The sequence below is a fragment of the Lampris incognitus genome, chromosome 4 (assembly GCF_029633865.1).
Source record: "Lampris incognitus isolate fLamInc1 chromosome 4, fLamInc1.hap2, whole genome shotgun sequence".
NCBI lineage: Eukaryota > Metazoa > Chordata > Actinopteri > Lampriformes > Lampridae > Lampris > Lampris incognitus.
Window position 1 is genome coordinate 47,120,412 of NC_079214.1, and position 27,648 is coordinate 47,148,059.

The 27,648-nt window shown below is 44.8% G+C and overlaps 1 protein-coding gene across 1 annotated transcript; it reads left to right on the forward strand.

The window, feature by feature from the left end:
• Positions 1 to 1,178: 1,178 nt before the first annotated feature.
• On the forward strand, positions 1,179 to 26,202 carry ero1a (endoplasmic reticulum oxidoreductase 1 alpha). Its single transcript, XM_056278980.1, has 15 exons — positions 1,179 to 1,384; positions 3,391 to 3,510; positions 3,599 to 3,682; positions 3,772 to 3,813; positions 4,585 to 4,661; positions 5,678 to 5,751; positions 6,522 to 6,642; positions 20,796 to 20,857; positions 20,956 to 20,982; positions 21,171 to 21,263; positions 21,851 to 22,097; positions 23,218 to 23,287; positions 23,812 to 23,898; positions 24,761 to 24,897; positions 25,259 to 26,202. Exons 1-15 carry the CDS (start codon positions 1,295 to 1,297, stop codon positions 25,317 to 25,319), a joined length of 1,392 nt encoding a protein of 463 aa, XP_056134955.1. The 5' UTR covers positions 1,179 to 1,294; the 3' UTR covers positions 25,320 to 26,202.
• The last annotated feature ends 1,446 nt before the right edge of the window (positions 26,203 to 27,648 follow it).

The following is a 27,648-nucleotide window of genomic DNA, read 5'->3' on the forward strand; positions in this document are numbered from 1 at the left end:
TTTCTTATTCATAAGAAATCTTGTAAATGAACTTACATTATTTTCATTTATACAAACTATGCATTTAGGCACCTACACTGAGTCTGTACATGGTCAAAGATGTCCTTCGTTTTTGATCAGTCACAATGCTCGGATATTCTGCCACTCTGTTAAGGGCCAAATATCATTCCAATTTGCCCCCCCCCCATAACACACACACACATACATACACTAACACATTTATGAAACTTCTCTCTCTCTCTCTCTCTCTCTCTCTCTCTCTCTCTCTCTCTCTCTCTCTCTCTCTCTCTCTCTCTCTCTCTCTCTCTCTCACACACACACACACACACACACACATACACATACACACATACCCTCTCCTCTCACTCTCGCCCTCTCTCTCTCTCTCTCTCTCACACACACACACACACACACACATGCACCCATACACAAAAACACAGACATTTCCTGGCTGTATTGCCGAGGAGTAACAGCATTTCAATAGTCTCACAGGTATGATCCATCCATCCATTATCTGAACCGCTTATCCTGCTCTCAGTGTCGCGGGGACGCTGGAGCCTTTTCCGGCAGTCACTGGGCGGCAGGCGGGGAGACACCCTGGACAGGCCGCCAGGCCATCACAGGGCCCCACATGTATGATGCACAGGCCAAATGACATGGGAAATTTCATAGAAATAGTGAGTGTGAGTACTACATGGATGGTCACAGTGATGAACACACTGTGTGAAAAACGATTATTGGGGCATTTAAATGTTAATTTGGCTGGAAAAAAAGCCAGACATATAAAGCCATGGGACCGCGGTGTCGTTTCCCAATGTTGGTGGTAGTTAACAAGTTTTAATATACGCCACCAGTTGTGAATTTAACATTTCTACTGCCATCTTGTGGATGATCGATGGCGCTACATCGATCAGATGGAGAAGCGCTAAACAGGCTAGTGTGCTGTACAAAACACAGCACCACATATGAAAAACTAAGGTTATTATACGATAAACAAGGAATGTATCTAATTTTTATATCAGCCACAAAGAACGTTTAAGCCCACTTAGCGGTGCACCAGATTTCCCTACAACGTGTAGTTGCAAGTCAACTTGTCACGTATTTCACGTAGTCCAGCACAAATGAGGCAATATCAGGAAGCGATTCTGACACACTTGGCACGTATGAACAATAACGCCCATCAGCGGCTGACGGTGTTCCTGTGAAAAGAAAACCAGGCAAGTGTCACGCCACTGTATCTTCAGCTCCGATTCGTACTTCTGTAGGGCAAAAAAAGAGGTACATTTGGTTTGATATGAAGTTATCGGTCTTCCTAACTACTGTATCGCTGAGCATCCTTCCGGTGTCTGGTTCGACTCCAGCGGAGCGCGGGTGTTTCTGCCAGGTGAGTGGGAATCAGTCAAAGAGCCGCTTAAAAACCTTACAAATAGCCTATCCCGTGTTACTAGATAAATAACAAAGTGTTGGGTTTTTTTTAAAATGCATGAAAATGATACCCATGCTTTCAAAGCCTATGTAAACTTAAGGGAGTTGGGACGAACAGCACAGCCGTGCGGATCACGATTTTGGAAGGGTCACAGATTTTACCATAACACCCTTTTCAGCTTTTCCTCAGCGGGTAGTTTCATGAGTAGTTTGTGAACCAGTGATATTTGTCAAACTTTTATAAATGAGAGACACCGCCGCTGTAAAACACGTTTATTGATTGAAACCGATCGTTGTTACTACTACTACTACTACTACTACTACTACTTAATAATAATAATAAACGTTTTATTTAAAGTTTAGTTTAGTTTTGTTTATTGTTTATTTGACAGGGGCAACGCACAATTTTACAATTGCACCAGAGTTAGCTGGCAGCTAATTTGCATCTGCAGTCCCTAAAAGCACCTTTCATGACACTCAGTGTCACCTTACATCAAATAGAATAAAACAAAGCAGTAAAAAACATGAGTTCAATCAACAATAAAACACACAATAAGCTATAGAGCACACATCAGCAAGGAGTTAAAACAAGATGAAGATGATGCAGTTAATACTGTTAAAGTGAGTATGCTAGTTTGAATAGGTGGGTTTTAGGAGCAGTTTTGAATTCTGTAATGGAGTCCAGTAAGCGGATGTGATGGGGAATGGAGTTCCAGAGTTTGGGTGCAGCATAAGAGAAAGCCCTAGCACCCATTGTGCTGAGGTTGATGGCTGATAGTGCCAATAGACCTGCTGGTGAAGACCCCAGGGAGCAAGATGGAGTGTAAGTCTGAAGGAGGTCTGTGAGATAGGCCGGGGATACATTATGAAGAGCTTTGAATGTTGATAATAAAACTTTCAAGTTAATCCGCTGTGACACAGGAAGCCAGTGTAATTGTATCAGCAGGGGAGAGACATGTTCTGTGGCCTTTGAACGTGTAATAATCCATGCTGCAGAATTCTGGATAAGTTGAAGTCGGTGAATAAGTTTGTTGGGGATGCCTGCCAGGATCGCATTGCAGTAGTCAATGCATGATGTGACCAAAGCATTGACTAAGACTTCTGTGGAGTGTTGTGTTTAAACAGGGCGTAGTCTGGAGATGTTTACTCAAGGTAAAGTCAAGCCATATAAAAAACAGCCTATAGGTTCTGTAAAAAGGGACTCATACTGAAACTGATATCAAAAAGGACTCAGTGAGTTATTTCGACCAGCATATCAGGGGTTAATTGATCTTGTTCCACCCTACAAATCCACATTAAATACTAATATTGATAGGATTATGTTTTGAGCTGGACCCAAAGGAGTCGTCATTCTCTAACTGACAGCTGAAAAGTCTTATCTGATTCTTATCTGCCTTTACTGACAGAGAAAAATATTGGCCTGCAGCTGGCCTGGGTCCTAATAACCAATTTCATGACATGGTTCGGAGCCTTTATTCAATTTAGGCCACCAATATCGAAGTTTCATTATATAGAGCATCTCCTAAAAGATGCTCTGTATAAAACATGTGATTTCCCCTTGTCCATGTGTAAGTTATTTTGAAGTGCATCTCTGGTGCACTTAAAGGCCACTTATTAGTTAGAATAATTTTTTTTTAAATTGGGTCACACATTACACTAGATCTTCAGCAATATGTCTGTCAGAATCTTGCAATCCTTTTTAAATGAACATGTAAAGACCATGTCTGGCTTTTTTCAGAACAAAGTACAGACCAGCTAATAACTGAAATCTCCTGTTACCTCAAATTCTATGAGGACCGCCATCACATTGCTCTCTTCATTGCAAAAGAAGCCAGCAGTAACTACAGCTTTTTTATGCTCATTTCATCATGTGAATTTGTCAAAATGACATGTACTGCAACCTGTGTATGGTTCAAGATTTCATTTATTAAGATGCGAGACAAACGGTTTGCCCACTTCGATCAGGTTACCGGCAGCCTTGATGACTGCGCATGTGATGTCGAGACCATTGATGCCTTCAACAACAACCAGCTCTACCCCAAACTTCAGAGTCTGCTGGAGTCCGACTACTTCAGATTCTATAAGGTCACTCATATGGGCTTAAAAGAGATTAACTAACATCCTTGCATTCCAGTGATGCTGTGCTAACGCAGGGTCATCCTTTATGCTGCAGGTGAACTTGAATAAAGCGTGTCCTTTCTGGACAGACAACAGCCACTGTGGTCTGAGTGACTGTGCCGTGAAGCCCTGCTCTCCCGTAAGTTACTTTGCAAACCCACCTGCTGTGATGAGCAAATCCCCGCATGTATTCAAGTCTGTGTCAACCATCTGCCCGCTGTTTCACAGGATGAGGTGCCAGAGGGAATCAGATCCGGCAGACACAACAAGGTGAGCTAATGCAAAGGACACAAGGTTTAGTTTAGTGAGACAGAGCCATTGTGTTTTGTGTTTGTCTGCACGTTTTTACTCGCCAAGCAACATTTTCTTTTATTTCTGCAACGAAGTCTACCAGCCAGACCAAAAATAACAAATCTCTCTATCCCATCATCTAGCTGTGCAGAATCCTCAGGGTATTTGTACAATTTTTGCTACAATTTTGTTTTCTTTTTTAAGATAGTTTACATTTATTTACATTTTTGTAAACCCTTAATGGCCAAGAGTGGAGAAATGCTGGTGATGCCAAATTGTCAGTGCACTTCATACGTTTCCTTTATGTTTTCAATGGATTGGATGCTTTGAGGTACTGATTTAGTCGCTAATTCTTCTCCAAATTATATGGAAGCTGTCTACTCCTGCATCTTAGTTCAGCAACTGGGACTTGGAAAAACGCAGTCCTTGTACACAGCAGTCTTTTCATGATGCTTAAATTGTGATACATTTTTAATAAGAATAGTAGCCAAAATATTTTCCTCCCAAAAGCCATTCCTCAAAGTTTAACAAGCCCTTTCAGAGTCTAAAATTATTCTATGATCTTAACTTCCTGAGCTATAAATTATTTAGTACACTGTAATCCTCTGTTGTAATTTTAACAAATTATACTTCTTTCTTTCTCTGCACCCTGCCCGTATTCAACCCCAATGTCTTTGGTCATGTGTTTGGTCGTGTCTGTATCTGTATCTGTGTTTGTGTTTGTGTGTATGCATGTGTATGTGCATACAGTATTCAGCAGAAGCTAATGAGCAGCTGGACGACTGCGAGAAAGCCAAGCATCTGGGAGCGGTAAACGTCTCTCTCAGGTGTGTGTGTGTGTATATATGTGTGTGTGTGTGTACCAGGTTTTTCTATCCTAATGAGGACATTTGGTCCCCATTAGGATAGAAAAACCTGAAACCACCTACCTTGTGGGGACAGTTTATGGGTCCCCATGAGGAAAATTGTCTATTTTAGGGTTAGGATTTGGGGTTAAAACTTGGTTTTAGGGTTAAAATTGGAATTAGGATTAGGTTAAGATTAGGGTAAGGATTAAGGGCTAGGGAATGAATGTGTTAATTTATAATTTCATTTAGCAGACGCTTTTATCCAAAGCGACAAACATCTGAGAGGTAGTAGTCAATGAGGGGTCCCCGAAAGTATAGGGTGACACAGTGTGTGTGTGTGTGTGTGAGACGTATATCATTGTGTTTTAAGAACAGACATTTCAGCCGAACAAAACATTGCGTCTTCAAAAAATTAATCGAGAAAAATGTTATCACTGTGCATGTGTACAATGAGCTTTCAGTGGGATTTTAAATTCGAGGACAAGATTAATTTGCTCATGGGGGAATATATAAATCTTCAGACATTTTAAATTAAGGCGTGGGTATCGATTAACTTCAATGTCAGTTAATGCAGACAGTAAATTGGGCTGTAGATTCAACAGAACATGAATACCAAGGGAACCAACTAACCAACTGGTTTATCTTTTTGTATACTTTAAGTCAACACTTCTTATTCCCAAATTTTAACTGATCTTTGCTTCTTAAAGAGTCATCACTTAGCCAGCTTTATTGCATTTCAGATGTATGAATTCACATTGATAAACCATGCCATATTGACTAAATTGATCCTGGAAGAATAACGCCAAGTCAAGTAGATAAATAGATCAGGCTGTGCTTTCTGCCTGAATGACCCCAGTGTTGAGATACCTGCATCAAGTAAAAGTAAACCTATTCAAGTTTAGTGCTCATTCTGACCAAACTGTCATTCATAATAGTAAGCACTCCATGCCATTGGTGTTTATGATGTTCTTTTTTTTTTTAATGGTCTTTTGCAGCAAGGAGACCCGAGAGGCTCTGCAGGACTGGAACAAACATGATGATGAGGCGGAGCGTTTCTGTGTGACTGATGGTAGTATTCAGCCAATCAAAATCAAATGAGTCAGTTATAGTTACAGTCAACCTGTAACTGTAACTAAGTTTACCATGAGATGATTTACTAAGCACTGTAAAACACAGGCACTAAATCTATTGAAGTAAAAATGAATAAATGTAGAAATATTGGGAATTCTGTTTTAAAGTATAGGAGGCATGATTGTTTATTGGTTAGTACTGTCATCTCACAGCAAGAGTCGTGGATTCAATCCCAGCCCTTGTGTGTGTGTGTGTGTGGGGGGGTGTTCTCTCTGTGTGGTTGCATCTGCTGGTACTTGGATCTGTGGGCAGAGGTTCCTCTCACAGTCCAAAGACATGCATGTCAGGTGAATCAGAGACTCTGAATTGCCTATATTTATGAATGGTGTGTGATCCAAAGGAATGGTGTGTCAGTTTGTGTGCCAGCAAGGGCCCTGTGATGGACTGGCGACCTGTCTAAGGTGTCTCCCTGCCTTCCTCCCAATGTCTCTTGGGGTAGATAGGTTCCAATGACCCTTAGTTGGTAGAGTCAGAAAATGAATGAATACATTTCGTTCAACTACATTTACATATGAACCGCTTTTTGCTGGGGGTATTGTATGCCATTTTTCCACTTCCTTTGAGTCAGCCTCCCTACTGAGCCACGTTGCATCACTCCTATGGTCTTTCAGTGTTCTTTGGTTCATGCTCATACAACAAGATATGTACTAATCCAGGAATGACTAGGACTGAGTAACACCACACATGTTGTATGTTGTTGTGTTACAGATGAGGCGTCCCCAGACTCCCAGTATGTGGACTTGCTGCTCAACCCAGAGCGCTACACTGGTTACAAAGGACCAGAGGCCTGGAAGATCTGGAACAGCATCTACGAGGAAAACTGCTTCAAGTGAGACTGACAGCACAGATTAAGACCACAGAACACAACACTGTTCAGTCATGTGCCATGGAGGGCTGTGTGTGTCCAGGTTTTCTTTCCAACACAACACTACACCAGCTTATTTCAATGATTAGTCATCTCATGTCTCCTGGTTGAATGTGTTTTAATTAATAAAACTGGCCCTGCATGGTACATGATTAGATATCCTTGCTATAAACATTAAACTTCATTGGTGAAGTTTGAATGTATGAGCTATATCTTACAAAAATTGGTAATGGGAGCCAAAGGGCCTGCAATCAATTCCACAGGGCATAGATAGAGTATGGTTTTCCCACTGGTTGGTGGCACTGGGTCAACAAGCTAGACCTCATTTACACCTGCTTTTAACTTGAAACGTGTATCCAAATATTTATCTTGATAAGAAAAAAAGCTCATTAATGTAAGATGTAAACATACGCAACACGTTCATGTTGGTGTAAGGCTACATGGGAACAACACTACACTGTCGCTTTAAGACTACACTGGAAGCATGGATTCCTCTATAATTTGATTTAAGAAAAGCACCGATGAAATGTTAAGCAGTATAGTACAAATCAATATTTTAGCGAATAAAATGTGTAAATTTATCACGCTGAGCCAATGTATTTTTTGGTGGACGGTATAGTCTACATGAATTTGTCTATGGAAGTACAGCCTGTAGAAACCTATTGAAGCTGAGCTTCAATTGCATCCTATAATAATAATAATAATAATAAAAAATAATAATTTTATTTATATAGCACCTTTCTAAAACAGTTACAAAGTGCTTCACAAAAAAAAACAGACAAGGCAGGAATAAGAGTAAGATCAAATAAGAGTAAAAATAAAAACAGTAAAAATAAAATCAAAAAATTGTAAAATCTTTCATAAAAAGAAAAGTTTTAAGACGAGATTTAAAAGAAGCTAGAAACTTAGTTTGTCTTAGCTCAGCAGGGAGAGTTCCATAGTGTGGGGGCTCTAACAACTCTAACCTACACTAGATTCAACCTATGGTAGATTCAACCTATGGTAGATTCAAGTATGTAGACAGGAGGTGAGTGAGTCATATTAGTTAACAAGATTGGAAGAATTATCAGACAGCAGGAGAGGGGAGGCAGACATTTTACTGGCTAGGGAGGCAGTAAGAGCTAAGGAGGAGATGGATTTGAGATTTCTGATGGATATTATGTGTTTGAATTTTGAGATGTCAGTGTCCGTGATGATAGTTAGGTGGTCAGAGATATTGAGATTGAGGCTGGAGATTTGATGTATTGTGAGACCAGTGGAGCAGACCAAATCCAGGATGTGGCCACGGCTGTGAATGGGGAAGTTGATATGTTGTATAAAGTTGAAGCACTGTCACAGTTCCAGAAATTCTGTGTCAGATTAACACAGTGTCATCAATTAGGAGATTAAAATCACACAGGAGGAGACCAGAAGGTGAGATGGCACATAGCTGAGTCAGAAAATCAGAGAGAAAGGAGGGGTTTGGCTTTTTTTGGGGGGGGGGGTAGATAATGACAGTGACCAAGGGAGTGGGACCAGAGAGTTTGGAGGTAAGGCGTTCGAAAGAATGAGTGGCAGGAATGGAAATGGTGGTTGTTTTAATGTCCTTCCTGTAAACAGCAGCCACACTACCTCCCCGCCTCTCAAGAGGAGGTTTATCAGAGTATGTGAATCCTGTGGGTGTGGTCTGGTTTAGTGAGAAATAGTCCAGGGGCTTATGCCAGGTACAGTGCAGCAGAGGAAATTACTGACAGTTATGAATTAATTCAGAATGAGGCTTTTGTTACTGAGTTTCAGATGACGTTGCTTTATGAATGGTTGTGAGAACTGAGGAAGGGGGCGGAGACTGGACTGATTCACGGTGTCGTTTGTTGTGGTGGCGGCGAGGGTAAAAATGTCTGACGGTAATACGGTCAGGAATGGGGAGAGGTTGACCTGCAGTGTGATCACACGACAAGGGGGAGCTAGCGTAAGCAAAGGACGTGACAATAGTTGTGGGCAAGGGGGAAGATGAGGGTTCAGGAAGTCACGTTTGTGACGTAAATAGTCATAAATACTCATTGACGGTGTGAAGGACCGGATTGGACTTTGGACAATACCAACAGGAGTTTCTTCGTCATGGGGAATTTTTAGACTACATACATCCCTTCAGATAATTATAACATGCGATAGATATAACAAACTACTCATTTAAAAACAGTTTTCCAAGACAGGAAAGAAAGCAGACTAAAAATTGTGTAATCTCAGTTAATAGAGTTTGCTTTAATTGATAAGACTACCTCAGAAACCTACTTGGTTACCTATCTTAACAGGTACAGAATTGTGGCGACGTCCCATAAGGACGTTTCACCATGGTTTCCCAGATTTATTAAGACTCAAAATGCCTAGGATTTTTTCCAAGTCCCCTCTCACTACCATGATTTGATCAAAAGTGTTGAATATTAGGCGTATGCTGGCTGACCTCATGCAAAAAGAAAGGGCATAACATTCAACTAGACAAGTTAGATTTCAGATAGAGTGATTGGGTAACTAGTAGTAGTAGTAGTAATAGTGTTTTTATTCAGTCATCACACACAATACAATAAGTATAAACAGCATACACAATATACAATCTAATATACAATATGTCTAAACAGTTAAGATGGTACAATCAAAGTCAACAGTCTATGTATCGAGTAGTGACTGAAAAGGCACAGGCAGAGAAGCATAGTGCTTATATATGCCTATCCTACATTCTTATAAATTTAAGTTACCCTCCTGAAATAAAAAATAAAATAAAAATCATTCACACTTGTAACCCTCAAAAATAGCTTTATCAACCATTATTTTGTAAAACCAAAAGCAAGTTATGTAATGTCCGTAGACGCCTTATCTTACTGACATAAGAATAATTCAAGAATGAGCCGACTTCGTAGGTTCTTAACTGTGTAACTTTTACTAGCGTTCGTTCAACATACAACCTTCATAACGTGAGCGTCTAACTTCCTGTATACGTCACACGCACTGCACGTACACCCGTGAGTAGGTCAAGTTAAACAAGTGACAGGACCTTCAAAATAATGTCTTTCATTCATTACATCTCCCCCTCTAAGATGATTTTCTAAACATTTCTCTGAACATTTACTGACAGGCCTGGGGTGTAAGCTTTAAAGAGTCCATAACTCAACTGAAATATTTATATTTTAATTCCAACCTGTATATCACCCCACCTTTTCACAAAAAAAATAAAAAAAATCTCCCACTGTACACAAGTCCATATGCCTCACAAATCCAGCCGAATTGCTGGCTTGCTCACCTTGCCAGAGCGAGTAACATATGGTGTGGAAGTTGGCATTTCTGCTGCTCGGGACTCATCCGTGTTTCCACTCTCCCCTGGAGTGACATGGTCAGGATCCCTGCTGACAAAGGTGAGTGTTTTGGGTGTGGCCAACAGGTGGCGCCTGTTCCTTCTGTAATGTTCACCTTGAGCTGTCTCAACTATGTAGGATCTGGGAGTGGAGCTCTGACTGGGAGCAACTGCTGGCATTGTCCATGTTTTCTGTCCATCAAGTTTGGTGAGCACTGCGTCACCCGAGTTCAGTGGGCGCAGTGTCCGCACGCCGTTCCTGCGGTTGTAGTAGAAAGCCTGCCTCGATTTTGCTGTGGTGTCAGCGGTTTTGATCAGTTCCTCTTTAGGCCAGGCCGGTTTCAGGTTATGCTGCAATGCGGGTAAGGTGGTTCTGATTCTCCTACCCATGAGCAATTCCGCTAGACTGGCTCCAGTGGAAGAAGAGGGTGTAGCTCTGTATGTCAACAGGGCGAGGAGAGGGTCTTCCTGTCTTAATATGCTTTTGGCTATCTGAACAGCCCTCTCTGCCTGTCCATTACTCTGGGGGTAGTGTGGGCTTGAAGTCACATGGATGAAATTATAATCCTCACTGAACCTCCTCATCTCTTCTGAAACTAACTGTGGCCCATTATCGCTAACTACAATTTCAGGGATACCATAACGTGCAAATGTAGCCTTCAGCCTAGCTACAACCTGACTGCTAGTAGTTGTTGGTAGATTTAGGATCTCCAAAAACCTGGAATAATAGTCAGACACTATCAAGTAGTTTTGCTTTTTGTACTCACACAGGTCTATGCCAACTTTCTGCCATGGTCTGGATGGGAGCTCACTTGACATTAAAGGCTCTTATCTCTGTGTGTTCTTGTGTTCTCTGCAGAATTGACATTGCTGTATCTTTGTTGTAATGTGCTCCGTCATTTTGGGCCACCACCCTGATTGGCTAGCTCTCTCTCTCTGCACTTAACTATCCCCTGGTGCCCGTCGTGTATTCTCTCTAAGATCACCTCCCTCATCTCTGTGGGAATGACGATACAACTGCCTCTGATGACTAAACCATCTACCTCAGATAACTCCCCTCTCACCTGATAAAAGTCTCTGACTGTCTCCGGCACTTTATCGACATATTCAGGCCAGCCGTGTCTGATGAAGCCAAACACTGTCTGGAGCTGCAGATCCCCATCCGTGCTCTGTTTTATCTCCTGCATCCTTTGAGGTGTGGCAGGCACCTGGCACACGACGGCATCGATGTGCGCCGCAACATCATCATGAGAAGCACCATCTCCGTAGCGCTGCTCTGGGCCTCTGGAGAGTGCGTCAGCCACAGCTAACGTTTTGCCTGGTGCGTATTCAGCCACTGCATTGAAACGCATCAGCCTCATTAACAGTCTCTGGCACCTAATGGGCACATTATCCAAGTCTTTGCTGTTCATGAGAGGCACTAGTGGTTTATGATCGGTGACAAGTCTGAAATTGTCAAGCCCAAACAAGTACTTCTCGAACCTTTCACATGCCCAGACGCTGGCTAAGCACTCTTTCTCGATCTGTGCGTACCTTGTCTCTGCGTCACTCAGCCGTCGGGAGCAGTAGGCCACGGGCTTCCAGTGTTCCCCGTGCTGCTGGAGCAGAACGCCCCCAAGCCCGTAGCTGCTGGCATCTGCCGACACCACCGTAGCCTTAGTGACATCATAAAAGGTGAGTACCGGGGCGGTGGCGAGTGCTGCTTTAAGGTCTTGGAATGCTGTGTTCTGTGCAGGTCCCCACAACCACTCTGTCGTTGCTTTAAGCAGTCCATAAAGCGGCTGACCTACCGTGGACAGCTCTGGGACGTATTTTGCCAAATAGTTCACCATCCCGAGGAACCTCTTGAGTTCCGTCACGTTCTGGGGCTGAGGAAAGTTCTCTATTCCGGCCACTTTGTCCGGGTCAGGTCTGATGCCTGCCTCGTCGATGACGTGACCAAGGAAGCGGACTTGTTTCTGTTTGAACTTGCATTTCGCTTGGTTCAGTTTGAGACCTGCTGTTTCAATGACCCCCAGCGCCTCTGCTAGGCGCCGGTCATGGATTTCCTCAGTCTCTCCATGTATAAGGATGTCATCCATGTACACCTCTGTGCCCTCTAGCCCGGTCAGAGTTTCCGCCATCTTTCTCTGGAAAATCTCTGGAGCACTCGTTATACCAAATGGAAGGCGGCAGAAAGCATACCTCCCAAATGGGGTGATGAAAGTGGTGAGCCCCCTGCTGTCTTCATGCAAGGGGATCTGGTAAAACCCACTTGCTGCATCCAACGTTGTGAAGAACTTTGACCCTGCAAGCCTTGGCATTATTTCCTCCATAGTGGGCAGCACGTATTTCTCACGTTTCACCGCTCGATTCAGCCTCCTGAGGTCAGCGCAGCAGCGAACCTCTTTCTTGTTCGGTTTCAGCACCGGCACCATAGCGGCGCACCATTCTGTGGGCTGAGTCACTTTTTCAATAATGCCCTCATTTTCCATGCGCTGCAGTTCTTTCTTAACCAGTGGTACAAGTGGCAGCGGTATCCGTCTGGCTGTATGCACCGCGTATGGCTGGGCACCCTCCGCCAGAGCTATTTTCACTGGGTCTGTTTTCAGCAGTCCACTTGAACCGAAAACTCCACTGACCTCATCCATCCGCTTCACTAGACCCATCTCCACTGCCTCTGGACGACTCAGCAGACAGCTGCCTCTCCCATTGATCACATACACTGGAAAGGAGTATTGTTTCTCCTTGTAGTTGGTTGTGGCTTGAAACTGTCCTATGCAGCTGATGTTTCCACCTGGGCTTATGAAGCATGTGTCAGGAGGTCCCAGTTTTATGTTTGGCTTCAGCTTTTTAAATGTCCCTTGGTTGTTAACAGTAGCGTCAGCCCCCGTATCAATTTTAAAGGTTATTGGTACATCACTTATTGTTAAACTAACAGTCCAATCCTCTTGACTGCTCTCTTTGCCAACTTCTCCCAGAAAGTACTGCTGTTTAACCTCTTCAGTGACTTCTCTCACCACTTTAGAGTGACATACATGCTCCCAATGTCCCTTTTTATGACACTTGTTGCACTTACTGTTCATTGCAGGACACTTCCGCTCATCGGTGTGCTGCGTCTTGCCGCACCTCCCGCATTCATCTACTTTGTTGATTGCAGGACTGCTGCCACCATGACGCTGTCCGCCCTTTTTCTTTTGGTGTCCGTCCCGCCGTCGGACAACATTGACGTTAGCCAGCTGGGCCTCTGGTTGGTTAGCTTGGAGGCTGAGCTGCTTTGTTATTGCCTCCGCCTGGCGCACTTGTTCAATGACTTTCACCAGAGTAAGGTCCGCTGTGAGCTGGAACTGACGGGAGAGCACTTTGTCTTTTATGCCCACTACCAGACGATCTCTGATATGTTCATCCCTCTTGTCCCCAAACTCACAGTGTTCAGACAGCTCACACAATGTCCGGATGTACATCTCCGCTGTCTCTCCTGGCTGCTGGCTACGTTGATATAAGCCCGCCCTCTCATGTATGATGTTACGGCGGAGAATAAAGTAGTCGTCGAACTTTTTCAGTACGATATCATAGTCCACTTTATCATCTTCCGCCGCGAAGTCAAACGAGCTGAATATCTTTTCAGCCTCGCTTCCCATTGCATAAATCAGCGAACTCACCTGAATCTCCCCGTCGTCTTTATCCAGCTTTGTCGCGAGCCTGAAGCGCGAAAACCGTTGTTTCCACTCCGGCCATTCAACGGGGCAGTCAAACTTGAATTCACTCGGCGGATTAAACTTCGGCATGACCGCTCGTGTTCAGATACACAGACTATTCTGACACCATGTAATGTCCGTAGACGCATTATCTTACTGACATAAGAATAACTGAAGAATGGGCCGACTTCGTAGGTTCTTAACTGTGTAGCTTTTACTAGCGTTCGTTCAACGTACAACCTTCATAACATGAGCGTCTAACTTCCTGTATACGTCACACGCACTGCACGTACACTCGTGAGTAGGTCAAGTTAAACAAGTGACAGGACCTTCAAAATAGTAACGTCTTTCATTCATTACAAGTTACACATTCTTGAACTTATATCAGCATTGTTCCATAATTTCACCCCAACAATAGAAATGCATCTCCTTTTAATAAATGTTTTAGCCTTTTGTATGGTAAACTTACAAACATCTCTCGAATCATATTTGCACTCCTGTATTGGGAAAATTAATTAGGATAATATCTACCCAGCGGTATAGAGACGTTATCCTGCAGTCAGTAGTTTTAATGAATTGTGGCTGATATTGAGGGTTGCCATTTACTCAAACTTACCAAACACTGGCCAAATCAAACATTCATAGTGGTTGTTAACATGACTGCAGTAAAATGACCTATGTCCGATGCCTCAGAATTTTGAAAAGGACCTATTGTATTTAGAAATCACGTCAGGACACAGCGCTGTCGCTCGACACAACCTCTCCGTGGCATTCTTTATTTAGACTGAGACAGCATCAAAGGCAGACCCGATCAAACAACCCAGAGCCCGCAGGCATCACCAATCGATCCCAGCACAATAGAACAGCACCAAATCAAATGCAGCACTGTCGATGTGTGCATACATAACATCCCCCCCCCCCCGGCAGGATTTAAAACATGAAAGGTTGACACAAAGTCCTCTAGGTGGCCAGGGCGTAAACGTGTGCGAACAGGTCGCGGGGCGGCCTGAGGCTGGGCAGGCCGAGGTGGGGAGGGAGATGGCAGGGGAAGCTGAGGCCCAGAAATGTCTGGGGCCCGTGTAGGAGCTGCATGAAGCCCCGGGGCGTCTCGCCATGCTGAGGGAATGGCTATGGTTGTGTCACCAGCTGTGTGTGGCGGAGCTGACACCTTCCGTAGACGACTGGAGTGCCACCGAGTGCCATCGCTGAGGAGGTAAGTGGCTGGGCCCAGCTGACGGGTGACTTGGAGAGGAGAGGACCAGTATGAAGCCATTTTATTGTCCCTGTGGGGCCTGCGGACCCTGACCCAGTCTGACACATTGATGTCTGGCACCCTGGTTCGTTTTGACTGGTCAAACCGTTGCTTCATCCGCGTCTGCTGACGAGTGACTGAGGCTCTGACCCCTGAGGGAGGTGCCTGAGGTGTGGAGGGGCGGAGCCTGTCAAGGGGCATGCACAGTTCCCGGCCTAGCATGAGAGAGGCTGGGGAGACGCCTGTGGTCGAGTGCTGTGTGGCCCGATAGTGCAGCAGAGTGTGACGGGTGGCCTGCGTGAAAGAGCACCCTTGGGCCATGTGTGCTCTGAGGCCGTTCTTCAGTGACTGGTGAAAACGTTCAACGCCGCCATTGGCCTGGGGGTGGTAGTACGCAGTGCGTATATGACGGATGCCCTTGCTTTCGAGATAAGCAGTGAACTCAGCAGAGACCAGCTGAGGGCTGTTGTCAGTGGTGATGGCCTTTGGGAGGCCCCAGCGAGAGAAAAGAGAGTCCAGGAAGTCGATGATGATCTGTGAGGTCACAGTGCCGGAAGTGGTGAGTCCAGGCCATTTTGAGTGTAGATCGTAGGCGACCACCATGAAGCGTTGGTGGTGGGGAACTCCATGGATCTCACCACAAATGTCCAACTGCAGGTGTTCCCAGGGCTGAGAGGGCCAGGCGAGAGGTTGCAGGGGTGGGGGAGCCTGGCGGCCAGTCTTGCCACTCACAAGGCAGGCAGAACAGTCCTTCACCAGAGCCTCAATATCTCTGTCTATCCCCGGCCACCACACCAGGTCTCGGCAGCGCTGTTTCAGTTTCACAATGCCCAGGTGGCCTTCATGCGCCGTATTCAAAACACGTGCACGGAGAGCAGCTGGGACCACTGTGCAAAACCCACGTGCCACGCAGGTGTCGTTCCAGCAGGAGAGCTCCTGTCTGACTCGGGCGAACGCAGCCAGCTCCTCTGGGACCTTGTGAGGCCAGCCGTTCTGGATGTAGGTGCGGAGCTGGGAGAGGACAGGGTCCTGTTCGGAGGCTGCCCTCAGCTCCTGCAGAGAGACAGTGGCCTGGAGGGGTGTGTGTAGCATTTGGACAATGTCCTTTTCCACACAGTCAGTGTCCGTCTGTGGAGCTGGGGTGGAGACAGAGCGAGAGAGCAGGTCGGCGACAACATTTTCTCTGCCTGGGGTGAACTGCAGGCTGAAGTTGTACTGGCGGAGGCGGTCAGACCAGCGGTGCAGCCTCAGGGGTTTGTGGCCTGTCCCAGATGTGGACAGCAGCGCTGTCAGGGCCTGGTGATCTGTCCTGAGGGTGAAGGAGCGGCCATAGAGGTAGAGGTGCCACCTTTCACAAGCCCAGATACAGGCTAACGCCTCACGCTCACCCACGGAGTACCGCTGCTCGGTCAGGTTGAGGGCACGGGAGGCGAAGGCAATGGGCTTCTCCACACCGTTCTGGGTTTGAGACAGCACGGCCCCTATCGCTGTGGCTGATGCGTCACAGGTCACAAAGGTGGAGCTGGAGATGTCGAAGTGAGCCAACACTGGTGGTGAAGTCAGTTGAGTCTTGAGATCACGCACAGCGTCACTGCATGCCTTTGACCACACCCATGGCTCGTCCTTACGCAGCAGCTGGCGCAGGGGGGCTGTGGTCACAGAGTACTGGGGAAGAAACCTCAGGTAACTTGTCATACCCAGGAAGGAGGCGACCTGGGCGGCCGAGCTGGGCTCAGGGATGGCCTGAATGGCGTCCACGTTGGATTGTAGTGGAGTTAAACTGCTCGCTGACAGCCGGAACCCCACGAAGTCGATGGCTGGCACAGAGAGGACACATTTCTCAGCATTGAGAGTTAGCTTGTGCTTGGACAGGGCTGCGAAGACCATGTTAAGGCGCTTGTCGTGGATTTCACTGGTGGGCCCGTGTACCACTATATCATCCAGATAAATGGCCACGCCCAGTATGCCAGCCAGCACGGAGACCATGATTTTCTGGAAGCAGCTAGGGGCGGAGCTGAGACCGAAAGGCATCCTGGTGTAGCGAAACACTCCTGCATGTGTCACAAAGGCTGTGAGGTTTCGGCTGCTGGGGTGGAGGGGCACCTGTAAGTACCCCTGTCTGAGGTCGAGCTTGGAGAACACCTCAGAGCCATAGAACTGAGCAGTGAGTTCTTCTGAGGTGGGCAGTGGATACTTATCAGGGACCACTGCCTTATTTACTGCACGTAGATCGACGCAGACACGCAGGCCCCCCGACTTCTTCTTAGCCACCACGAGGTTTGAGACCCAAGGTGACACTTCCACCGGTTCAATGATGCCAGCTTCCAGCAGTTGTTGCAGCTCGGCGGAGACCCCATCACGGAGAGCCAACGGGATGCGGCGCAGTGGTTGGATGACAGATTTCACAGCAGGGTTGAGGAGAGGTTGATGGGTGAAGGCGGAGAGGCAGCCCAGCCCCATAAACAGCGATGGCCACTTCTGCTGCCAAGGTGTGGCGTCAGTCAGGATTGCTGCCCCCCTTGTGTCTAAGAGGGAGAACCCCAGAGCGGAGAACAGGTCCAGGCCCATCAGGTTGGCCCCACGGCGTGCCACATGAAAAACTGCATTGGGCACCAGCTTGGTTCCATAGCGGACAGTCAGTTGGAGAGAGCCAACCAGATCGATTTTGGAGTCACCATACCCACAGAGGACAGCTGAGGGTGCGGACAGTGGCAGTGAACCGAAAAATTGACTGTAGGTATCAACATTCAGGAGAGACACACTTGCACCGGTGTCCAACAGCAGGGGGATGCACACATCATTAATGTTGACTGTGCATGATTTGAATGACACTGGCCCAGAGCTCACCTTGTGAATGACGGCGGTTGAAGACTGGGGGGTGTGGCCCTCTGACCCAGCCGGGGAAGATCGACAGACGTTGGCAAAGTGATTGTGCTTACCGCAGCTACGGCATGTCTGGCCACGGGCAGGGCAGTTCTGAGCCCTTGAAACATGAGACCGAGACCCACAGTTACCACAGGACTGTTGAGGGCGGGGCCGAGAACGCCGTCGTTGCAGTTGCAAGACGTCCCCAGTGGAGTCGGCGCCCGCCTCGCTCTGGTTGGGTTGCGTCCCGAGGGGCAGCCGTGAGTAGAGGGAGGAGTCGTTGGCAGCTTGACTGGAGGTGGCCACTTGCTGTGTATTTAGCATAGCAGCACACTCAGCTGCTCCCTCAACCTGTAGTGCGATGGTAATTGCTCTGGACAGCAGCAGATCGTCTTTTTCCAGCAGGAGAGTCTCACGCACCTTTGCGTTGTTGGTGTGTTCGATTAGCTGGTCGCGAACCATCTCGTCCTGAAGCGCGCCAAACTTGCATGAGCTAGCTAGCCCTCGCAAATTAGCTACGTACTGCCGCACAGACTCACCAGGCAGTTGGTGTCGCTGACGGATATAAATCGCCGAAGGAGGGCACTCTGTGGAGCAGCGAAATGGGTGCTCATAAGTCCCACAGCTTCGGCAAAGCTTGTGACGTTCCCCAGAGACCCGAGCACACGATGACCCTCTGCTCCCAAGCAGTGTAGCAACAGAGCCGTCTTCCTAGCCTGGCTCACGTCGTCGTGCCCTGAGGCGATGATGTAATTTTCAAAACTATGTAGCCAGCGAGTCTATGGTACCGGAGGCTCGCCAGGTAATGCCAGGAAGGGGGCAGGTGGTGGGAGGGAGATATCAGCCATCCTCGTCGCCAATATTGTATTTAGAAATCACGTCAGGACACAGCGCTGTCGCTCGACACAACCTCTCCGTGGCATTCTTTATTTAGACTGACACAGCATCAAAGGCAGACCCGATCAAACAACCCAGAGCCCGCAGGCATCACCAATCGATCCCAGCACAATAGAACAGCACCAAATCAAATGCAGCACTGTCGATGTGTGCATACATAACAGGACCCTTTCAATTAACAATCTTAAAATAGCTTGATTTAACTATTACTTATGATGACAACGATAACAGGTTTTCCACCCTCCCAAGTAACTTGTTTTCATAGCATGTGTAACGGGGGCAGTCCTATGGTGTTCTATGCTGGTCAGCCTGCTGCACGCCCGTCACTCTCATCATTAGCTCTGCGTTGTGTTCTATTTTGGGTGGGGCCCCAGGTGTTGTGGGGGGCCCTCAGTCTCTCATCATCATCATCGTCATCATGATCAAGGAAGGAGGGGGGACACACAGGACTCTATTTGGCCCACCTTGCCATTTATTTTGGTTTCAAACCCTTCGACAAACGTCCAGTCCTTCAGCTGGAGCGGTGTTTCTTACGGACGTGGGGGTCGAAGCTCAACCACTGCCCGGACTTCACTTGTGTGCGTTAGAAGGAGAAACCGTCCACGGGACTCCGATGTAAGAAAGGATAAACAAGTATTTTATCCTACAGCTTGCAGTATCTTCTTACAGGGATACTCAAGGTTACGTTCTCCTCAACAAGCAAAACTGCGCTACGGTAAGAAACACGCGTGGCTCGGCTCGATCGCTGCTTGAGACTCCCCCCACAAAACAAAAATGGCCTCTCCCGCGTTCCCTGTTCCGTGTACCCACAAGACCTCTCTCTTAAAGCGACAGTACATGTATATGACGGTCGTTGTAAAACATACATAAAAGTAAATAATGCCATAAAATAAAATGTAGTAAACACAAATAACAGCACACAGACAGGATTTGGTGATATTTCATACTCAAACAAAATAAAATAAAAACATTAATTTTAACCTGGTTACACATGCATGAAAAATAAAATCTAATCCCAATGCAGATGCCGTCCAGACATGAACAGTTAAAAATATCAAGTGCAAATGCAAAGGGTGTGATTAGGTTGTTCAGTATCCAGATAGATATCCAGACACAGGTTGAATGGTTGAATGTTAGAAACAGCTGTATGTGGCATCGTTATGACGCTTTGACAGGTGTCTCACCCAGGGCTCTCCGGTTGGGGGACTACCTCACCAACTAGTAATCTATCCTGCTGGATCCCAGAATGTCTGTCTTAAGGGAGCTCTACAGGATTAGTTATCAATAGGATAATTAACAGGTTAATGCAGGAACGTTTATCATGTAATTTATAGAGAAACACGGCTAACTTTTTGAGGATGACATTCACACTGCTTTACCTTTCCATCCTCAACACTGTTTTTTTTTTTTACAGTTATCTATACCAAACTATCGCACTGGCACTGTTTTATTGACATTTTTGTGTTCGTATCGATCTCAGTCTCCTGTGCAAAGTCGTTATACTTTTTGTCTAAAATGTTTATATTTGTTTTGGGGGGGGGTTGGACGCCCCCCTTTTCTCCCCAGTTGTATCTGACCAATTACCCCATTTTTCCGAGCCATCTCGGTCGCTGCTCCACCCCCTCTGCCAAACCAAGGAAGTCTGCAGACTACCACATGCCTCCTCCAATACATGTGGAGTTGCCAGCCACTTCTTTTCACCTAACAGTGAGGAATTTTGCTGGGTGGACATGGTGCGTGGGAGGATCACGCTATTCCCCCCATTTTCCCTCCCCCCAAACAGGCACCCCAACCAACCAGAGGAGGTGCTAGTGCAGCGACCAGGACACATACCCACATCTGGCTTCCCAACCGCAGACACGGCCAACTGTGTCTTTAGGGACGCCTGGCCAAGCCAGAGGTAACATGGGGATTCGAACTGGCGATCCCCATGTTGGTAGGCAACGGAATAGACCGCTATGCCACCCGAACGGCCCACGTTTATATTTATTAATGTCATTTCCTTGGCCAGGTCTCCCTTGACAATGCAAAGACTCTTTATATCAAGGTGACTTCCTGGTTAAATGTAACTTAATATATAAGCAGTGTTTGCCATCCACAGACCTCATATTATGAAACGGCCACTAAATCCTGTGACATTCTACAGTGGTAAAGGGAGTGAAGGTAGGAGATCTTTACATTTCAATTGCATCTTGATTCACTGCCATTGAACCATTTATGTACAGTGTATATCTAATGTAATCTATGGTCTTATTTCTCAGTGAAGACCTTCAACAGCTGGTTGGAAGGTAGGCCACTGGTGACACGCACCCTATAAGAGCAGGAATTAGGGAGATTTTGTCAACAAGTATAAAATGATAACAGACCCATTAACCAACAGCCAGATAACATTTCCACTAATGGTATGCTTTGGACTGTTGCTCTATAATGAGTTAATGAAGGACAGTAAGGCTGATTTTCTCCCTGCTTCTCCCAGGCCAATGTGTGGAGAAGAGGACTTTCTTTCGGTTAATCTCTGGCCTCCACTCCAGCATCAACATACACATGAGTGCCAGATACCTTCTGGGTGGTGAGACACAGACACACACACACAGACACACACACACACAGACACACAGACACACACACACACACACACACACACACACACATGCACGCACACCAAGTTGAAAACAACCTACTCTTCTGTATGTTACAAGAGTATTGTGATTTTTATTTTTATTTACACTTGCTTTTAACATTTATCTTAAGAAAAAACCTCATTAATGCGAGATGTAAACGTACACGTTTACTTTGTACACAACACGTTCACTTTGCAGTCAGACAAGATGGGAACAAGACTACATGATTGCTTTAAGACTACACAGAAAATATGGCTTCCCCTAAAATTTGATAACAAAAATGTACTAATAAAATGTTTTGCAATGTGTCTATATTACTCATTATTCATGGTGCAATTCAATATTTTAGCAAATAAAAAGTGTAAAATATCTGTACTATCTCACTGCTCTATCACATTAACCCAATCTGTTTTCAGTGGACAGCGTAGTCTACATGAATTTTTCTGTAAAGAGTTTTTCTGTAAATAGTTGTCTGATTTTGTATAATTTAATCCTTTGCGCTCTTCTCTCCATTGATTTTCCCTCTTCTTCTCAGAAAATTGGTTCCAGAGAGAATGGGGTCACAACGTGTCGGCATTCCAGCAGCGTTTTGACTCAGAGCTGACGAGTGGCGAGGGCCCCAAGAGGCTCCGTAATCTCTACTTCCTGTACTTGATAGAGCTGCGCGTCCTGGCCAAAGTTCTGCCCTTCTTTCAGCAGCCTTCCTTCCGCCTTTACACTGGGCAGCTGGAGCAGGACCAGAAACACAAAGACCTGCTGACAGACGTCCTCCAACTGGCAAAGTAAATTATTGGATTTGTAACATTATTATCTTTGAGATCAGACCACAATACAATTCAAGCCTTTTAAGCACAGATCTCTAAAGTTAACCCCAAGTGGTTAAATTGGTTTCAACAATAATGCTTAAAGAGTAACTAAACCGGGCGGCATGATGGCGCAGGTTAGCGCAGTCACCTAACAGCAAGAAGATCCTGGGTTTGAGCCCCGGGGTAGTCCAACCTTGGTGGGTCATCCCGGGTCATCCTCTGTGTGGAGTTTTCATGTTCTCCCCATGTCTGCATGGGTTTTTTCCGGGTGCTCCAGTTTCCTCCCACAGTCCAAAGACATGTAGGTCAGGTGAATCGGCTGTACTAAATTGTCCCTAGATGTAAATGTGTGTGTGTGTGTGTGTGTGTGTGTGTGTGTGTGTGTGTGCGTGCGTGCGTGCGTGCGTGTGTGTGTGTCTCGGCCCTGTGATGGACTGGCGGCCTGTACAGGGTGTCTCCCTGCCTGCCGCTCAATGACTGCTGGGATAGGCTCCAGCATCCCTACGACCCTGTGAGCAGGATAAGCCATTTTAGTGAGTTTGCTGACATCTGGTTAAAAAAATGTTAAAAACATGCTAGGCTGGTCTGGGCACTCTGTGATGTTAGCATAGCAGGATAGACACAGGCGCAGCTAATAACATGAATAATGGGTCTGTTGGATGCAGGTGTGCCAAAGAACCAGCATTGACAGTACTATTGACAATTGTGTGACGTCAATGCCGATAGGTGTGCTGGCATGCCGAAATCAAACACACCCATTATTATGTGCAGTTGTGTTTATCCTGCTATGCTAACATCACAGGGTACCAGGACCAGCCTGGCATATTTTTAACCTTTAGATGGGTTGTAGCCCATAGATGTCAGCAAACTCACTGAAATTGTCTAGGATTTGGTTACTCTTTAATATACTAGGTATAATACAGTTTCATAATTCTTGGGTCCATAATTTCCAATAAATAATTGATTATTAGTAATGAGTACTTTACTTACTTATTTAGCATACACTTGGTTCATAATGTCTAATTATTGAATAAATTATAAGAAAATAGTGTCCTAAATTGTACAAAAAAATATGCCTTCTTTTACCCTTTTTCAGCTCTTTTCCTCTTCATTTTGATGAGACCTCTCTGTTTGCTGGGGATAAAATGGAAGCAGCTAAATTAAAGGTCTGACACCATATTTAATTACTGTTGAGCCTTAGTGGGTAGGTTTATCATATCTTTTGATGGAGGCATGGCAAAGTTTAAAGGTGCAATGTGTAAATTCTACCTGTATGTTGAACACTGTCATTCGGAGATATGGATAACAACGGTACATCAAGAAACAAACCGCTTAGAAAGCAAGCAAGACAAACTATTTCAAATAGAATAGCACATTTGCTGATGTCTGCTATTTCTCAATGCCTTCATTATCAGCTGGGATCACTGTACAGTTCTCTGAGGACTTATGAGGTTGAGCCAAATCTTTGGGGAGTCAGGGCATCAAACTACAACACAGACACTTGCTGCCAAGCTCCAGTATTTCTGAATGCAGAACTCCATGCAGTTTTACTGTTTTAATCATCCACCCCTGCTGATATATTATGATTTATAGGAACGCTGTCTTACAAAGACTCAGTTTGGCTGTGTTATGTTAACCAACAACATAAAAATGACTCTCTCTTTGTTTTCCTATGTGCAATTGAACACAGGAGGACATCAGGCTTGCTTTCATGAACATCTCGAGGATCATGGACTGTATGGGCTGCTTCAAATGTCGGCTGTGGGGCAAACTGCAGGCGAGTCAAGAGGCTTCACTCACTATCCACCCACCACTTCTTTAAAACCATTCTATTAAAAGACCAAAAAAAAGCAAAAAGAAATGGCAAACCAGAGTTTATAAAAATACAGTTGCAATTAAGAGCAAAACTGTCACTTCCTCTTTAATGGCTATACTTGAGTATTACAATATGTGAATATGTTTAAATATGAGTGTACAGTGGTGCAGATTTAGTCAGCACCCTGTTCAGAGTGGGAATTCTTCACTCTTGTTGAGGGGTGAGTGATGCTGCAATCAAGTCATTTGGTGGATTTACTGCCCCCTATGGCGATACTAGTAACTGCATTGATGTTTGACCACTCAAATTCCAATTGAAAACAGACAGGAGTTTCAAGTGCTGTTGTCAGCCCCCCCCCCCCCTTGAACAAATAAAATGTGGGTAAACCTAGGTTTTCCTTGTTGATGTTGAGGTATTTGTTGGTTAGTCTCCAATGAGTTCTGGTCTGCCATATCTGCTTGTTAACAACAACAACTTTGCTTCTGCCTCAAAGTCACCACTACCTGCCGCCTTCATCCACATTTGACTACTGGTTTAGATGTTAAATGTTATATGCTCTATAATTTTTTTTTCAAGAAAGTCACACCAGACTGGAACCATCGAAATGAGGAACTACACAATTGTTGATGATTTGTACATTTGCGGATTAGCTATTGTGTTAAATACACCAGCAACACAGAGTATCTAATAGTAAAATTGTTTGCATGCACATCTCAAGCATTATAACTTTAATGGGAAATCAGGGGGATCCTGCTGGTTTGTTAATCATCAAGTTGTCATGTTTATTTGTTGATTTTGATCTCTCTCTCTCTCCTCCTCTCAGACTCAGGGATTAGGCACAGCTCTAAAGGTCTTGTTTTCAGAGCGACAGATTGAGGCTTTGCCCAGATCTAGCATCCGTCAGCCCACTTTCCAGCTCAACCGCCAGGAAATAGTCTCCCTCTTCAATGCCTTTGGAAGGTAGCGCTGTCTGACCATGACAATATCATTATGATAACACAGAACATCTGCCAACTGTTTTCTTTTCTCTTAAAACACTGAATTTTAGAAGGCTGTTCTGTTTGAATTAGCTAAAACAGAGAAGTATATCTAATGTATCTAAGATGGATGGAAGGCTGTCATTCTAAAACACTAGATTTATTTTGGAATACACGAAATCCTATATTAAACATTTCAAAAACACAGATAAATTTACCTCGAAAGACAAAGCTATTTTGACCGCAGAGATCTCACGATACCTCATAATTTGGAGTTATCGACAAATTCGAGAAACAGAAATTAAACGGATAAAAATAATATTGCGAAAATCTCTTTCCTGCAGAATTTCAACGAGTATCAGGGAGTTGAAAACCTTCAGATCACTGCTAGCAAAGATGCACTGACAGCATCGAGAGAGAGGACTGGCTTCACCATCACCGCTAGCCCTGGAATCTATTAGTTTCACATTGGAAACATTAGGCCTCCTTGAGCCACTATTGGACTCTTCAGACTGCCTTTACTGACTGGTTTTATTGAGGATTCCTTTTAAAATGGCAGTGGCCACCAAATTACCAGCTGCTTTTGAAGAATGGGAGCTTGACTGTTTTTCCAAGAATCCCTTAAGGCGTATTTGCACCTAAATGAATCGTGGACCTTACTTTTAACAGACATGTGAATTATCAACAATGTGCTCAACTTCCAGATTACTTTCATTGTTGATATGGTCCAAAAGGCATTTTGTAATCCAAACCTTATTCATCCACTGATGTCGTGTCTAAAATACTTTTGTGCTGCCACTGATTCTCAATGATTAACTCTTTGTTTTGTGAATCCGAATATGTGGATTTCTGTAACGAGCTTGCTTTTGAATAATAAAATCACTTCAAGAAAGAAAAGAAAGCCACATTATTTTGTCATTGTACAGGTTACAGTGAAATTTGTTTTCTGCATTTAACCCATCCTATTGTGTAGGAGCAGGGGACCAACTCCAGTTCTTTTTCCTATTGCCTTGGTCAGGGGCACAAGTTCAAATAAACTTAATGAATCAAATGCTATTAAAGGCAGAGATGGGCAGTATTTCTGTTACTTTAATTTGAAATACGTATTTCAATTACGTTTGAGTATTTTGTAATTGGTATCTGACAGAGCTGGGAAAAAAATCAAATTTAATTTGTAACATACGAAGATACTCGAGTGGAGTAATTTTGTATTTTCAAAATACTTGAAATAGTTTATCCATGATTCCTAAAACAAAAAAAACCAATTTCAATGCATCTTAAAATGAAGCACAATACACTCAGGCACACAGTCATTTTGTAAGCCCACATTACTCAATATTTCGGTAATAAAGTTAACCTTCTGTGACCCCCCCCCCCAAAATAAAAGCAAGCCTGTCCACATGTTGTGTAGTTTATTCAGTATAAGACATCAACACACGAAACAAAAGAACAGGGGAGCATGTACTTTACTTAGCAGTTTTTCATCAACACGTTTTCTTCTTCTACTTCTACACATGCGTAACTCACATTTACCTGGAACATATAAACCATAGTAGTGCCACCTAGCGGTCTCCAACGTAAATAGCATTAACAGAACACAATGCATCACTATGTATGTATATGGACACAACATCTTCCCCTTTTGAACAAAGAATACTTCTAGTACCTTAGATTAGAACTGACAGTATTACACTCTGAATAATGTATGTAACCCAATAACATCATTCACTTTTTACATTTTCTTTTTCCTTCCCACATTAGTCAGCAGTATTTTTTTTCCACTTTCCGATGACAAAGTCTTTGGTCCAGCTAGGTGGATTTCTAATCCTGGTAAACCTTAGCTGGTTATCAGAATTAGAGTCAGGTGGTTTATCAGTCTCTGGTTTAGCATAGTCCACTGCTCTGTCAGAGTCAGTATCCGGGATCAACACTGGCAGTGCAGATAAGCGAGAGGCGTTCCAAATCCTTCCATCATCCAGCAAGTAAGTGTTTGGTCCTTTCTTTGTCACAACAGTCCTTGGTTTTGTGAACTTCAGTTCTACTTTCTTTACTTTCCATGGCTTCCTAATCCGTACTTTGTCAATGGACTGGGAGTCAGTTGATTTAGCGTGTCTGTGAGCATCTGTGTATTCTTTCGTCTTCACTTGTTTTTGCTTCACTCTTTCACGCACAGCATGTCCTTCTTTTAGAGGTACAGGCATCTCCATCACCTGTAGCTTTGTTCTCATTCGTCAACCATGGAGCAGTTCTGAAGGGGATACTCCAGTCGTAGAATGAGGCGTTGCTCTGTAATCCATCAGGTAAATTCGCAGGAATGATTTCCAGGGTTCTCTTTGGATTGATGTGGTCTGTAGGCAGTCTTTAAGGCTTCTGTTGAATCTCTCAATTTCTCCACTGGCTCTTGGATACTAAACTGAAGATCTCAGGTGTCTGATTTCTCTCTTTTTGAGAAAGTCAGAGAACTCAAAGGAGAGGAATTGAGGTCCATTATCACTGACCAGTTCTTTTGGATTCCCTTCTCGAGAGAAAGCAGTGTTTAGGAACTTGATGACAGTAGCTGTGTCAGCACGGGGAGCAAAGGCTACTTCAGGCCATTTACTATAGTAGTCTACCAGTGTTATGGCATATCTGCAATCAAAAGGTGCTATCTCAAATGGACCTACGATGTCCACGGAAACCTTTTCCCAGGCAGCAGCTGGTAGGGGAACGGTTTGGTGTGGAGCATCATGGGTTA

Coding starts and splice junctions, on each gene's coding strand:
- ero1a (XM_056278980.1), top strand. CDS start 1,295: ATGAAGTTATCGGTCTTCCTAACTACTGTATCGCTGAGCATCCTTCCG. Junction 1,385..3,390: donor AGCGCGGGTGTTTCTGCCAG/GTGAGTGGGAAT, acceptor CACTTCGATCAG/GTTACCGGCAGCCTTGATGA. Junction 20,858..20,955: donor CAGTGGTAAAGGGAGTGAAG/GTAGGAGATCTT, acceptor CTTATTTCTCAG/TGAAGACCTTCAACAGCTGG.